The 16,021-nt window shown below is 34.5% G+C and overlaps 2 protein-coding genes across 2 annotated transcripts in view; one reads left to right on the top strand and one right to left on the bottom strand.

The window, feature by feature from the left end:
- LOC127846244 (short transient receptor potential channel 7-like) overlaps nt 1-3,043 on the top strand; it is a 31,703-nt gene extending 28,660 nt beyond the window's left edge. The window contains exon 18 of the mRNA XM_052377413.1: nt 739-3,043. Within this exon, the coding sequence (XP_052233373.1) occupies nt 739-1,043 (305 nt within the window). The 3' untranslated portion in view covers nt 1,044-3,043. The remainder of the gene's footprint in view (nt 1-738) is intronic.
- A 3,141-nt stretch (nt 3,044-6,184) lies between these two features.
- LOC127844880 (protein unc-93 homolog A-like) lies at nt 6,185-14,524 on the bottom strand. The gene is made up of 4 exons (XM_052375414.1): nt 13,067-14,524; nt 9,185-9,320; nt 8,157-8,288; nt 6,185-6,573 (listed from the first exon to the last, which is right to left on the bottom strand). Exons 1-4 carry the CDS (start codon nt 14,354-14,356, stop codon nt 6,344-6,346), a joined length of 1,788 nt encoding a protein of 595 aa, XP_052231374.1. The 5' UTR covers nt 14,357-14,524; the 3' UTR covers nt 6,185-6,343.
- Between the last annotated feature and the right edge of the window lie 1,497 nt (nt 14,525-16,021).

Genomic DNA, 16,021 nt, shown 5'->3' with positions numbered 1-16,021 from the left:
ACTGCATTTCTTGTTTCAAATTTTAGTGTAAGTTTTACTTGTGTAACGTGTTGATTTTAAAAGAAACAGTAACACATTTTCAATGATTTAAACAATTGTGGTGTAAGAGTATTTGTACACGTTTAAATATAATGGAGAATTAAATAATATCTATGGAGCCGATGACCAAAGTCGTAATTAGAAGGGAATCCACATTTCACTTAGACTTTATATGCCCAAACCTAATTGCTTTAACAATTTCGATTTTATAGATTCAAATTAGTAATTTTGTTTTACACAAACAATACAAAAATGACTCTGACGATACGTAAAAATTTGACAGAATTGTTTAAGTGTCTTTCACATGGTTTATGAAAATTAGAAATTTGTGTTGCAATATAGATATTTGTACTGCGACATTTAACTGTTTGCATCAGTACTTATATTATATCTTTTTAAACGTATTGGTATTTAACAGTGACTAGATTATTAAACAATACAGATCTATGTGATGTAAACAAAAAAGTATTAAGCTTAGTACTCACCATTGCTATTGCTACAAAATTCACCTTAGTATTTAAGTGCGCTTTATTGGTCCTATCCCTCCTTAGCTTTCCCTAAGGTATACTAACGAAATAATTTATTCCTGCTTGACCTCTGTGGAAAAGGCATTATTATCCCTTGCATTACTCACTAACCTATTCCCATAACGTTAATAACAGTCGTTTTGTATTAATACCTACGTTGTTATACTAACAGGTACTGACCAAACTAATGGTGTTGAAAACGTGCTCAAAAGACAAGACTCTCTGCGCGAAATGAATGAAACGGACTTCAAAAAGCTCAAGTCTTCATTACATGACATTCCTGAAGAAGGTCATGAATCGGTAGCCACTGTCGCCGATGTTAAAAAAGAACTTTCTACTCGAAACCTTACAGAGACGATGGGTTCTGAAGACTTTGTTGAGGCGGACGAAAGAACAGATACAGTGCACCCGCATGATATAAGCGTTAACGTTCAGATCGCGCCTGCTTCCAAATACATGAGACATGTGCGCTTGTAGTACGTTCTTTTTGCGACATGGTTTTTCTTCTGAGTGTGGTGTAGTACCACTCATAATTAGGTTCTACAATAATTGTAATCACGGAGTTTCAAACAAGCGCATCTTCGTTAACATTTCAAATCATGTTGTTTACAATATTGCATACATAAAGGTTCTACAATTATATCATATATTCTGCATGTATTTTAATTTAAAGGTAAGCTAGTTGATACCAATTTCCCATTTTAAGTTATTTCCAAAACCATGCATATTTTATCATGTAATCCAAAATTTAATGTGATATATAGGTTTATGAAGCTGTTTTGTGTTTTTATTTCTCACAAAGTCCAAAACGTTGATTTGTCCGGTTTATTTCTTACTTTAAAGGGAGTATGCACGATTTTGTCAAATATTAATGAATTTATATAAAATGTGTAAAGAACTTATTATACATATATTTCAATATTAATTAAAATAAAAGTTAAGAAGAACATGTGTCGAAAAAAATGCGAAATAAGCCATATATTTAATTCTGAAATCGAAAATGTCTGTACAGTCGGATTCGCCAGCATGTATATCATGCATGTACGATGTGAATCTAAATTTAGTTTTAGTGCAGATTCGTTCATACGACACAAAGACACAATTTTGTTTCCAAACTTATACTAGTAAAAGTGTCGGCATCGGCTTTAATCAGCCACTTGAGAAATTTACTGAAGTTAACAATATTCGATTTCTAGTACCATATACAGAGTGTTAATTTATGTTATTTCGCATTCCTAGGTCATATTCATATGTTGGTTTAAGATTGCAAAAATTATTTGGTGACATGGAAATCATGCAAACTCCCTCTAAAACTACCTTATACTATTTTATTGTACTGCAAATGTTCTGAGTTAAAGTCATTTACAATATATAAAATATATATTATAATATGATTTTCCTTTACGGACATGTTTCATTGAGCTACTATTACTATAAAACTTTTTTATATTTGTTTGTTTTAATCGCTTTAATTAGTTAAATGTAGATACCTTGCTCATCAGTATCTCCATTGTAAATGATACTCTGTGAATACCGCCACTGTAGCTTGTAGTTTTTTAGAACGATCAAAGTTCAAAAAAGGATTTGCGCATGTTTCCTTTGAACGGGGAGACAGACACATCAAGTCTGTCTTTATTGTTATAAAGCTGAGGTTTTAATCGTTATTCTTAATGGAAGGTTTCGTTGTATGTTTTATATATAATAATGTTCATAGTGTATTTATAATATTTTATATATTCGTTTATTAAACCCTTTGTTAAATTATATATATTTTACACTTTTATTTCTGAAAAATAAACTCATGAAAACCGGTGTGTTCATCAGCTGCCAAGCAAACGGCAGACATCAAATCAAACTAATCTACATATTTTCAAAAACCATTCTCCCACCCCATATATGGGCTGATTTGAACTCACACATGCATGAACTATTTGTTGTATTGTTTGTTCAATACTTGTGATCGGGATACACTGCAAACTTTTACATATATTTTGCTCATTCGCCATTTCCAATCAGAGGGTGTAATCACGTGACAAACAAGATGGCGACGTCCATGCCGAGACAGCCATTTATTCCCCGTCGTATACCCTTTATTTCTTTCATTAATGGTTAAGATGCCGCTCACGTTCTAGCCATATCGGCAAGAAAAGGATTAGTGTTTATATCGTATAATATTCGCTCTATATCTCGACTTACCTCGCTGGGAAATTTCTTAGCGGGTAACAAAATTACAGTTCCCGCTAAGAAAATTCGCAGCGAGTAATACGAAATAAATGTTAATCACGTTCTTTCTGATATCTTTGGAAAGTGAGCGGCTTTTACAAAATAAATACAAGTAATAAAGGGTAATAAACCGCGAAAATTACCTGTCTCGGCATAGATGTCGCCATCTTGTTTGTCACAGGATTACCTCATCTGCCAATGCGTTATGTTTGATAAAACCTCTAGCAATACCATTTGACATCAGATGAGATGCTATGAACTTATTATCATATTTTCATATTTTGTACATGTAAACAATAAAATCAGCAGATGTAAGGATCATTGGCGTTGTTGTGATTCATAATAGTCCAGTTCAGTTTAGCTTTGGTTTGTTATAGCGGATCTAAGAAACAAGAAAAAGAAACTTTTCGAATTATTTTCATGGACATTGGTCGTGTGTTTGGAATTCGAATTTGCGATGGTCTATCGAAGATCGCTTTGTAACAAAAATTCAGGTGTACATACATGAAGTTGAATTAATCAGCAGCTTAACCCATTTATGCCTAGCGTCTTGAAAAAAGGCATTGGTAAACATTTGTGTAAGAAATTTTCTAAATATAGAAATAAATATACTAGACATCCCTATTTTTGGAAATTCATTGATCCAATTTAGAAGGATGGGAGAGTCCACTAGGTATAAATTGGATAAATGCATATCTGACATTAACCTGTTGAGCAGCTGTAAGTACGGTAATATACAAAGGTTAATAATATTTGTATGATGTGTTTCATTTATCGTAAGTCGTATATTTTCAAACGGCGACAAAAATCAATACAGATTTCACAAAATAGTTCGGAACAATATTTTTACATAAATAAACATTCGGACCATCGTCTCATTCAGACGATTACTATTAATTATTTGAAAACCAATTATTAAAAACACATTTATAAAAATAGTAATGCGTATGATACATTACCGAATAGAGTAGTTAATCAAATACTGTTTCAAAACTCATCTCAGAAGAATCAGTTTAGCGATATAAGATTATAAAGGCCTATTTATTAGAGAAACGACAAACATAACTCGAGGATATCGTGTCTATTCATGTTTTATTTACATTCATAGATTGTGTGAAAAAAATGAAAATGCAATCACAGATAAAGCACTGTTAGATACGTAGAGCGACAAACAAACGTGGTGTGAAGGGAGTTATTAAATAAATGAAACCCATCGAATATTTTATTTTAACCCATTTATGCCTTGCGTCTAGAAAAGGGGCCTTGGCAAACAGCGTAGACACATATGAGACGCCGCATGATGCGCGGTCTCATCAGGGTCTGCGCTATTTGCTTAAAGGAATTTCTGTAAGAAATATTATAAATATAGAAAAACATATACTTGACATCCATAATTTTGGAAATAAATTGATCCAATTTAGAAGGATGGGAGAGTCCACTAGGCATAAATGGGTTAATGAGAGAGAGAGTAATTTCGGAGATTTTACGCTGTTGAAGGTCATGTAAAAATATATTTTATAATATACAAGTTTAGATCTAAATGTAACATAAATGTCAACGTATGATACTTTTGACCAATTAAGCGTTTTGAGACCATCCATTTTGACTCCAGTTTATAAATGAATATCCCATAATTATCCTCCATGATTATAACTTTGTGTAGGAACACAATTAGAAAAACATTATGAAAGCTTTGAAATAAAAAATGATATGCATCAAAACACAATATTTAGCATCAATAGAATAATATATACACACATTTTTAAACATGTATGCAATTGTCATATATATGTTTTAAGGTGGATGAATTTAATAGAAAAAGGGTACACAGATATATAACGTATACCTTCATTGTACAATATCATTAAGGTGTTACGGTGAATGAATTATAAATGGCATAAACGTCTGCAGATGAGATTTATAGACAGCCGTTCTCATATCAAATAAATATTTCATTACAATTTACTATTATATTGATCAATATTTTATTTTGTATTTTAACCTTCAAATAAAGAGCAGATAAGCCGCCAGTTTCACATTGAAACAAAGGTCAAAAGTTAAACTTTGACAACGCAAACGCTTGACCATTCACAAAAAAAATTTAACCGGCTTTGCGGAGTGTGAATACATTTGTTTAGCAAGATCATACACGGTGACATCCACACATTTGTGCCAATGAATATACAATGCACTCGCACAATAATATATTAAAGCTGTATTCATTTTCCTTTAACAGAAAACATGAACATAATTCTGTAGCATCAACACAATGACGCAATCGCTTACGACTATGACTTTTGTTTGTAATAAATGTGTTTTTTAAATGGACACATTAATGAAAATAATGATGATTTACAGCTATCGCGTGTTAATTATACACTGTATGAGTTGATGGTAAAAAGCGCGTTTCAACCGGTTTACTTTGTGAATATTCGTTATCCGATATGATTGAACGCTACGTTAGGTAACGGAATGTTTGCTAACTTGTATTGACTTGTAAAGAGTCAACTTTTAGTAGTAGAACGTGCAAGCATTAATGTATTATTACAAATGTATGCGTGTAGGTCCTACTAGTTAACGATAAGACAACGATTATGTAATTCAAATTTATAAAATTTAAAAGACACATTCATAAGACTATTGACGATTGAGTTAATTTCAACAAATGAGGTACCAGTTCGCAAAAATGCTATTACAATTAAATATCTTTGCATTAACGTGGTAAATATTATATGGATTTATAGGGTGTGAGATCATTCTCCATGAGGAGGGACCTCAAGAAACTAAACAATAAGCTTCTATATTTTTTCAATCTCGACCCCCTGGCTTCCAATATCTGCTGTTCATCTTCAAGGGACGTGTAGCAAATATTGTGTGACCTAATGTGGTATGCGGACGACGTCCATTACAAGGTTAAAAATGACAGCTGTCAATTGTGTGCAAAATACAGACGTATCAACTGAATTGCAAACATTTACTAAGATGATGTGACATGCGAATACATAGAATAGAACTTAAATTCGTCACATCTAATCGCAAAGGTTCTACCTGATATGTCACGTGGCGTGAAGCAACGACATTAACAACATGCATGCGTTCGTACAAGTTGGTAATTTCTTTGCTAGAGTGTCCTCATCAAGTCTTCCGATGGTCAGCTCAAACTTTTTGTGTTCACAGAGCCAACGGCATCAAATAATGTAATAATGAAAACGTTTGTGCTTAAAGAGCAAACGGCAATGGACGCCTTTCATTGGCTTGTATAATGTGAGGCCGAGTTCTTCCAAAAATAGTTTTACTTAAATGCAAGCAATACATAGATGTGCATCGGCAACAACAAATAAAATTGGTAATCATATCTGTATATTGGGCCGTAAAAAAACACAAAACTACTGGGCGCTTATGATCATATTTTACATGATAACGTCAGCACTCAATAATGAATTTTTAACTTAAAAAGTTCCAACTGACCGTCCACTAAGATTAAATGGCATGTTCATAGAGCGCGCAATTTGCGCTCATGAAATGTTTACACCAATGTCGTCAAACCGTTGTATTTAAAGAGCGAACGGCAATGGTTCAGTGACGTGATGTGGCGTCCGGATAACCTCCATAAGAAGGTACAGCATGACGCCGACGACCAGTACGGCGCAGCAGACGCAGATCAAGTTCAGCAAGGACACGTAGACGTCGAGAAGGAACACGAGCGCGAGACCGAGGCTTTGCACGGTGCGGTACACGGTCACCGCCGCTTCCTTTCGGCCGGTGGACCAAGACAGTAGGACGTCTGCAAACACGAAATAATATCTTTAAATTGAAGCTGAATATTTAGATCTACAAATTGAAGTTAAATATGTTGATCTACACATTAAGGTTGCTCTGTAGAAGAAGAATTGAAGAAGAATATGTATATCTACAATTTAAATTTAAATATATAGATCTACAATCTGAAATTGAATGTGTAGATCTACAAATTGAAGTTGAATATGTACATCTACAAATTAAGGTTGAATATATAGATATACCAATTGAAGTTGAATATAAAGATCTAAAAAATGAATCCTCAGTTGTATCAGCAAGAGAGGTCACTACAAGGTCCTTCATGTATGACCCATTGTCCAACAAATGGAGACACTTTCTTAACAATCGTAAAATTGTACGTAAATGTCAAATAAAAAGCTTAATTTTATTTTTAAAGTAATGTCAACTTTACGACTATTAGATTTCAAACAACCATCAACATTTTGAAATTCTGCATCGTTTGAAGTATTTTTTTGCTAAAATGATGACATGCATATTCGTTAAATGTCGTAAAAAAGATGTAAAAGGTAATTCAATTATTGAACACATTTTGATAAATCTTGCCTTATACGGGTGGTTATAATGAACACCATATAAGCACGGCCATAGTGAACGTAAAATACCCATGGTCAAAGTGCATACGAAAAACACATGTTCATACTGCACGCTTTCGACGCATCGTCACAGCAAACGCAAAATACACATGGTCTTATTAGTAAACGCGTACCGAATACGCATGGTCATAGTGTTCGCCAAATAAGCATATTACTCTTACACGCCGAATATTCATTGTGCACATCAAATATGCAAAGTGATTATGCACAGCTTAGTTGCATAGTCAAAGAAGTCGCCAAAAACATGTAGCTTAGTGCACGACAAAAACGCGTAGTAAGTGTGCACTCCAAATACGCATGGTCATAGTGCACGTAAAATACGCATGTTCATGGTGAATAACAAAGACGCATTATCATAGTCACTTTAAAATACCCATAGTAATAGTGTTAACCAATTACGTATAGTCATAGTGCATGCAAAATACGCATGGTCATAGTGATCGCCAAATACGCATGGTCATATTGAATGCAAAAATACGCATGGTCATAATTACCGCATCATTCGCATGGTAAGAGTGATCGCCAAATACGCATGGCCATAGTGATCACCAAATACGCATGGTCATAATGATCTTCAAATAAGCGTGGTCATAGTGAACGCAAAATGCGCATGGTCATAGTGATCGTAAAATACGCCATGATAATTGTTAACGTCAAGCACGCAAGGCAATAGTTAACGCTATATACGCATGGTCAAAGTTAACGCCCAAAATGCATTGTAATACAGCGCTTCTTAGACGCATTGACATATTAATCGCCAAATAAGCGAAATAATATATTAGCTGTGCACTTCAAAGCTAGAAACTGGCTGTACGTTATTTGGGATGAGTGAAATGTAACTGATGAGCATGATTTTATACTTTGCTTATACGCACGTCTTCTCATTAGGATAAAATTATTATACATGTGCTCATTTATATAATTTAATGTTACATTGATTGGAAGGTATACTAACTTTGAACTTGCGACTGCCACAACCCGTCGGCCGCACCCCACACCGCGACATAGGCTATGACCTTGAACAGGTTGTCGGAGTCCGGCTCCCATATGTACAACCACACCAGTAGACCGAGTGTAATCAGGAACGCTGTAAGGAGTTACAAAGATCCGATCGCAGAAGTGGCTTGTATTATAAATATAATTTAAGATAAGCATAATTTCTTGCAAGAGACAACGATCGCAAGAGATATATATGGTTACATTTAAACTTGCAAAAAGACGATGTTGAAATATATAAAGATAACATATCAACGAACTTTTACAGTAATAAACATAATATACTTTAACAATGGTGAAATGAAAGACTTTGCCCACAACCAACTCCGATAACAGGGAACATGCTAGGAAGATAAAAGAGGACACGCATAAAATTCCACACTTGGTATTTATGATAACAAATTAGTATTATAAGTATAATTCTTGCTTAAGTATTATTGCAAACACTTGACGTCACACATAAGCCGTGTTATATTTATCTATTTATCATTATTGGCCAAGGTTCTACTTTAAAGTACCATGGGTACTATTATGTATACTTCAAAATACCCGGGGTGAGGACATTTTTAACTATTTATATAAAATGCACTTATGGAATAAAGAAGAAAAATAGTGCTGTATATTGATCATATTGTATTTGTCTTTTGTTCATTTTTGGTAAGCGTATTTGCGGAATTTGAGTCATTTTGCACTAAACGGTGGTATTACGTTTAGGTCAATATCTCGAAAACTAACAATGATAGAGACCTAATATTTTGCATTTTGTTTTAAAAAGAAATTGGAAATAAAATATATACAAATCTCAAAATGTTATTTTTGAGCCATAGTAACCGATTTTGCCAGCCACTTTCACGTATATGGTCGGTCGCCATTAAGCGTATTGTCCGTATTTTCAGGACCCGGGGTACGTTGCAGTATATATACTTATCAACCGCGTTACTTTAAAGTAGTACTTGAGCCGAAAACGACCACTTGACCTATGCTTACCGTTGAATATAGCGATACTGGCCCTCAGTTGGTTGTAGACCTTTTCCATGACGAGCAGGACTATGAGCTGACATGTTCCGTAGCACATCATCATATAGCCTACCATGGATATACCCAGAGTCAGGCTGCCGTATAGCTGAAATATGATAAATCCAACGTTCTTAAAACTCAAGTCCATCCAACATGCATTCGTGTAGACTTTCGACTGTTAAAACTTTAAAACTAAGCACTCATGAGGCATCGAAGGATTACCAAAACGTTATCATTATACCATATTATCATTATCATATTAATGTGGACTTTTGGCATTTTGGCCTTTACGATTTAGCCTTGGTTAATTTGTCTTGATTCAGGCTTTTAATGGGTATGAACATAGAGGATATTTGTTCATGTCAGTGTAAGATCGTTTGTTATTTCACGAGTGATCATTGAAAATATATATTCACGAGTGGCGCAGAGTGAACATATTATTTGTCTATTATCAGGTGTTTGTTTGTTTAAACAAGTTGTTAATTTTCACTGCTGTTGATTCACTGCAGGAATGTCATATTTTATCATTATGCATAAAAGAAATTTAAGTCTTCGGTAAAGAAACTAGTACATGGCAAATAATTTAAACTAAGTTTGAGACTGTGAATCGGTAAATGTAAGTACATCACATTGTTTCGTGCAAATAAGGGTTAAAATAAGGCATTGTATTTCATAGCTTTTGTAAAAAAAAAATTAATAACCCTGAAAAAAAGTTTGTATTTTACATGGTTTTGATGCATACAAATATGTATCTTCATAAGAAATCTCGTAGTTTTGATTTCTTTCGTGTATTACATGATATCATTAGATAGTCTCGTATTCTCATCAATTTATCTCCCTTTAAAGGGACCGTCAACCAGATTGACGATAAAAGAAAAGTTCTAAAATACCGTCATTAAATGTTTTATATTGATAAATTTAACCATATGATCTAAAAATCTCCAGTAAATATTCAAGAATAAATGAAAAATAGAAAGAAAAAAGTAACCCTGAACAGGGCTCGAACCACTGATCCCTGGAGTCCTGGTGTAAAAAGAGTAAAAAGTCTCCCATTTAGACCACTCGGCCATCCATGATCATACAATGAGCGTTGTATCATACTTTATATGAGCATTCCTCGTAGTTTCAAAAAATATAACGACATCAACAGAACTCTCCAAATTACCTGGTAGACATACTCAGTAAAATTGTATTACCGAATATACTGAACATGTGAAAACAGCATTTTTCAAGTAATGTCATATATCAGTCGTGATATTTTAATAAATATAAACTAATAACTGTAAAAAAAAAACGGTATTTCAGAACTTTATTTTTTTCGATATATATAGCTATTTGGTTTACCGCCCCTTTAATACCTAAAACACAGTTTGATCCTTTGAAATGGCTGTGTAAAGAACCGTTTAAATTTGTTGGCAACTGTACATGATGCTATCTTATTTACAAGATTTAAAAGTGTTTCAAGACGGAGCTTCTTTTTTAAACAAATGTCTAATATTTTATCTTTTTGAATACAGGTGATGAGTGACCGACAGAGATCCAAAAGTAATCGCGGTTGTACGACCTCTTACCATTACATATCATACGATAAAACATTGAACAATTCGATCAGAAAGACCACAAACCCTTCAAACTCATGTTTGATATTGACCATAACTAAAACTTAATGTTTGCATTATGTCAATGTCATCGAAAATATCAGTTATGTAATTATTTTAATTTGGTGTAGCATTAGCATATGCATATTTTATCATATTAAGCATATGCTTTCATAATATATTTGTGATTAGATGTATTCAGACATGTAGCGTATATTATTTACAGTTTTGTTTAACAATCTGAGTGCTGTTTTCGTAAATTAGTTAAATTTTTGTTTTTGTTTTTAACCTTCATCAATCAATCAACTTTGTGCAATAATTTTAATAAAGTTCAATATTTAATGTGTGTTTCATTGATCGTTTTCTCAAGTAACTATTCCAATAAGAATATCGTCCCTGGCTTTTCTCTGTTTTGATTTGACAGAGGGGAAGATTTCTTTTCATTTCTGGATTTGAAATATGACTAGAAAAGTGTTGTTCATATGTTCATCAACCCATGTATGCCTAGCGTCTAGAAAAAAGGCTTTGGCAAACAGCGTAGACCCCGATGAGACGCCGCATGATGCGGCGTCTCATCAGGGTCTCCGCTGTTTGCTTAAAGGAATTTCTGTAAGAAATATTCTTAATATAGAAATAAATATACTAGACATTCCTAATTTTCGAAAAAAAAATCTCCAATTTAAAAGGATGGGAGAGTCCACTGGGCATAAATGGGTTAAACAAAACAACATATTTTATTAAAAGACGGTCTAGTTTTCTTGTTTTTGTTTTAACAGCATACGTTATTCGGATAAACCATTTCGACATGAACATAAACAAATCTCGTGGATCTTATCAACTAATCACGAACAAAAAAATCAAAACATGTAAGACCAATATTCATATTGAGCGCAAATCATCTGGATTATCATAATTATTATTAACAGTTTTCCATCGGGAAAGTGCTGTTAAATAGTTGCGAGTACATGTTGCCAATATGCAATTTGTGCTCACAGGTGTCGATCTTAACCAACACATGTGTGGTAATTTGTGTTTTATAATGTGTAATTTCTGTAGTAATATTTTTATTTGTGTGCATGCGCATGTGCACGCGCATGTGCACGAGAGGCTTCCTATAAAAGACCAAACATGATTATTTATTGAATTAATGCAATCGGATAATACACGTACCAACAAAACTTAGCCATGTATGTACATAAAGCATTATATCAAAGAAACCTGTATAATTATAAATATGATTAATTTTTTATATTTCATTACTCAAACTTGACTTCTCGCTCTTTTGTTGAGTCGTCTTTGTTGTTTTTGATGTTATCGTTATAGCATTACTTGTTAAATAGATTCTTAATGCTGTAATCCATGTATTGATACTATTTTAACAACTGATGTTATTAAATACTGATCGCATGTCATGCCTTTATATATGTTACTAGTTTTTGATCATGTATACTCATGGACTGTATATATATTGTATATATTGGATAAATTAAGCCAATATAAACAAGACTATTGCCAAGCAATATATGTCCCCTACCGGCTCCAACATTGTCAGATTTTTTTATTGTTTATTTATATATTTATTACCATAGCAACCCGAATTTGTGACGTAGGAAGAAAATGAAAAGACGTGCATAATCTCCATATTGCCATCTGTCCATGTTTCAAGTTTCATGAAAAAATATGAAGAACTTTTAAAGTTATTGCAGGATCCAGAAAAGTGTGACGGACTAACTAACTGACGGACACACAGAGAGCAAACCATAAGTGAAACCGGTAGGGGACAACTATTGCATAATGTACATTTAACGTTGGTTGTACGAATGTTCATACACTCACCCTGTTTATCATTTTGAGCTATGTATAATATATACCTTCTTTTTACTGTTTATTGGGAGAAAGATTAAAATGTCGTTGAATGAAAACATAGAAAACAAATGCAGAAACATTGGTGTAAGAAAATTAACAGGATCATAATTGAAATGTTATTGATGTTAATTGAAATAAACATAAATAACATTTTAATGCAATTGGAAATAATTTACTGGTGTTGTTATTGAAAACACGTACACCAATTTTGAGCTTGTCCTTTTTATGTCCAACATATATATATATTTAAACATTCTGGCCAACCACCATCACGACTGAATAATGAATTTGACATCTAGTTAGTTATTACCACGCAACAAAATAAACCTCGTGTTATGCGGCAATATAAGACAAAGGCATAATAGTATGCTTCTTATAGAAAACTTACCTTGGTAACGTTACCAATGACAACTGCCTGCTGCATTCCAGAGAATAACATCAGTAAGAAAAGCGCGTAAAAGGTTCCCGTGGTAAGAAACTTCCGAATTGCACGGAAACTTTCACAGAGCGTCAACTTCTTTTTGTGGACAATTATGTCTGGTTTATTCAAAAACAAGCATAAAATGGTCATTCCGATCACCGCGAAGGCAATGAACACCAGCTTCACGATAGTTTCGTAATTTGGTTTATCTCCGGACGACAGACCCAGGTCTGGCTGAATTTTGTAGCCAAAAGGGCCAACCCAAACCAGATTGTCCGAGGTGTCGACTTTATCCGTGATATTCGTGATCTCGATCCCGTTCTCGTAAAGGTCCTTCTCTAGTCGGTAAAGGTAAACGGACATGTTTGGCCGGCTTTGTTCATAGTCGCCACTACGGAGTATTGCGGACTCGATAAGGTTCCCAAGGACCTGGGACGCGTGACAGAACACCAGGAATACGCTTTGGAATTGATGGATGGTCTTATTGATGGTCATGTGACTAATCGCGGTGTAGCTGGCCCCATAGCTTGCAATCATGAGCTCTTGCGTGGACCACAATATGGCGTGAGAAAATCCGAAGAAACTGGACGCCGGTATGAGGGTATATGCGGACGGATATATGTTAGCCGCACAAAATATCACGTGACCAAATATTGCTACAAGAATTATGCCTTTCGGTCTTGAGTTCTGCGTAATCCAGTTGGAGAACAGACACCCGATTGCGAAGCTCAGATACATGGCTGCCAGACTGTAGTTGCCTAAATGGCGCCAAGGGTACAAACTGGTTTGAATATTTCTTAACGGCATGAATGACATAAATGCAAAGAAAAGCCCGATACACAGAGAAATGAAACTTCGCCATATTGATTTACTACTGCTAGCTTGGTATTGTATTTCGGTGTTCCTTGACCCTTCTTTCATTCCTTTCTCTAGAACTTGGCGATGTTTGTCAAATTCGTCTTTAAAACACAACCGCGACGTTATATCAAAACCTTTATCACCAACAACTATAATTCTATTTCGTTTCAGACCAGTTGTTTCGTTTATACTGCAACCACTTGATCCCATCCAACCAACGTCGGTATGCAGTTGAATTTTCCCATGATTAAAAGTCAATTCCGCATCGTTCTCATGAACAACTAAATTGTTCAACGAATCGACGTCACGACCGTTCGTTTCCGGTACGTATTGTTTATGAGGCGGTCTATCCGTCGCATCATCGGAAACAAGTTTGATCGATTCGTTTTCTGAATCCATCTTGCGCGTGAATATTCTCCGCCTAGATGACACCTAATGGATGATTATCACGAGATATGCGTTTCGAGTTTCTGTCAAGATTACCTACGTTGGTCTCTTGGCGTCATGTTTACGTTCTACATATTAATCCATATGCCCCAAAATGCTTCCTCAGACCGATTATGCATTGTGTCTGAAAAACATAAAAACATCAAATTAATGCAGTATGCATATGATATAATTAATTAGCCAATTCTGACTACCCAGTGCCATCCAAACGCCAGTTACAGATCTATACAATAAATGTTTATTTGTAGATCTTTTGCCTGTTTTGTCAGTGGAGGAGTGGTGGAAGGGACATACACTGGCGACATTTGCATCACGCATGCGCGTACGTGATATGCAGGTCATCTTGTAACATGGTATATTGTGGTGTGTTATATCAGCTTTGTATGAAGCGACATTTATTGCGTGAGGCGTGTTGCGGCTCGTGTAATGTAGATGTATGCCGTTTCGTGCCAAGTACACCCACTACATAGCGCGTTTGCTATTGTCATTGTTATTTACTGACGGACCCGCCACATATTTGTATCAGAAATGGAAATAATGGAAATAAATAATTAATACGATTAGTATCCAAATATATCTCATTTATTTTGGGACATTACTTTAATCGGCTCCGATTCATCAGGGATGCTGTTAATAAGTAAATTGACCGCGGTGGCGTGACTGCAATTCTTAAAACTTCGGACGAAAATGCAAAAAAAAAGGAATTAAAGTCGATGTAATAAATACCGGAAATAAAATCAGCTTACGCTATAAATTGCGTTAATGCAACAATATACTTATTCCACTTCTTATGTAATTTAATGGTAAAGCCACAACTTCAACGTAATATAAATTCAAGCTTTGCACAAAGAGATCCCATTAACCTTATACTTTTTATTAAAGTGCATTCTAAGCCAAACTTATTTAAGGATTTAACAAAGGAATGATATTCGCTATGCAAGAAAGAACTCGACGCATAACGAGATCGACTGCGTTTTTTTTTCACATTCTTCTTTTCCAGTCGAACGTATCCCGCCTTAGCGCAATGTTGTACTTTAGTCTTAAACTTAATCATATTTAGGTGAGTTGGTTATGAACATCTGCGTTAGCAATAGTTCCAAAAGATAAAACCATAAAAAGGTATTAACAGTAAATCATGCCTTCGAGTAAAATATGTTGATTAATAACCATATATGACCCTCCTACACGACTTAATTATTTAGTGTCATGTAACCTTTAATCGTGATTTAATTACGCAGTCTGGATCAGCAGACGATTTATTCAATAAATCAATGGACGTTCCGTAGATACGATGTATCACGATTGGTAATTACAGGTTCGTGATATTGTCTACATTTTGCCATCATTTGAGAGTATTTATTCCTTGTGAACAAAGCGTCAATGCGCTACGGTTCCGCGATCATAATATTGATTGATTGATCGCGCCGCGTTGCATAATTGATTAATCTTTATTTGTTATCTTTTTCCAACCGTATTTATCTCTGGCACCAGGAATCGGATATATAAATTGGTTGCACGTGTAATCGTGTCATACTGCTAAATTTGGTTGAAAAGCTCGACTTAATTTTTTTTAATTGATAGTTCTCCAAAATGATGTATGTAATGTATTTAATTCAA

The sequence above is a fragment of the Dreissena polymorpha genome, chromosome 9, assembly GCF_020536995.1.
Source record: "Dreissena polymorpha isolate Duluth1 chromosome 9, UMN_Dpol_1.0, whole genome shotgun sequence".
NCBI classification, from domain to species: domain Eukaryota; kingdom Metazoa; phylum Mollusca; class Bivalvia; order Myida; family Dreissenidae; genus Dreissena; species Dreissena polymorpha.
The sequence above is the reverse complement of the archived record's forward strand: the minus strand, read 5'-3'. Positions and strand labels throughout refer to the sequence as shown.

Excerpts from the sequence above, each read along its gene's own strand:
- LOC127844880 (XM_052375414.1), bottom strand. The coding sequence starts at position 14,356 with ATGGATTCAGAAAACGAATCGATCAAACTTGTTTCCGATGATGCGACG. Across the intron at positions 8,289-9,184 it reads CAGTATCGCTATATTCAACG|CGTTCCTGATTACACTCGGT; the intron begins GTAAGCATAGGT and ends AACTCCTTACAG. Across the intron at positions 6,574-8,156 it reads GTGGCAGTCGCAAGTTCAAA|ACGTCCTACTGTCTTGGTCC; the intron begins GTTAGTATACCT and ends TCGTGTTTGCAG.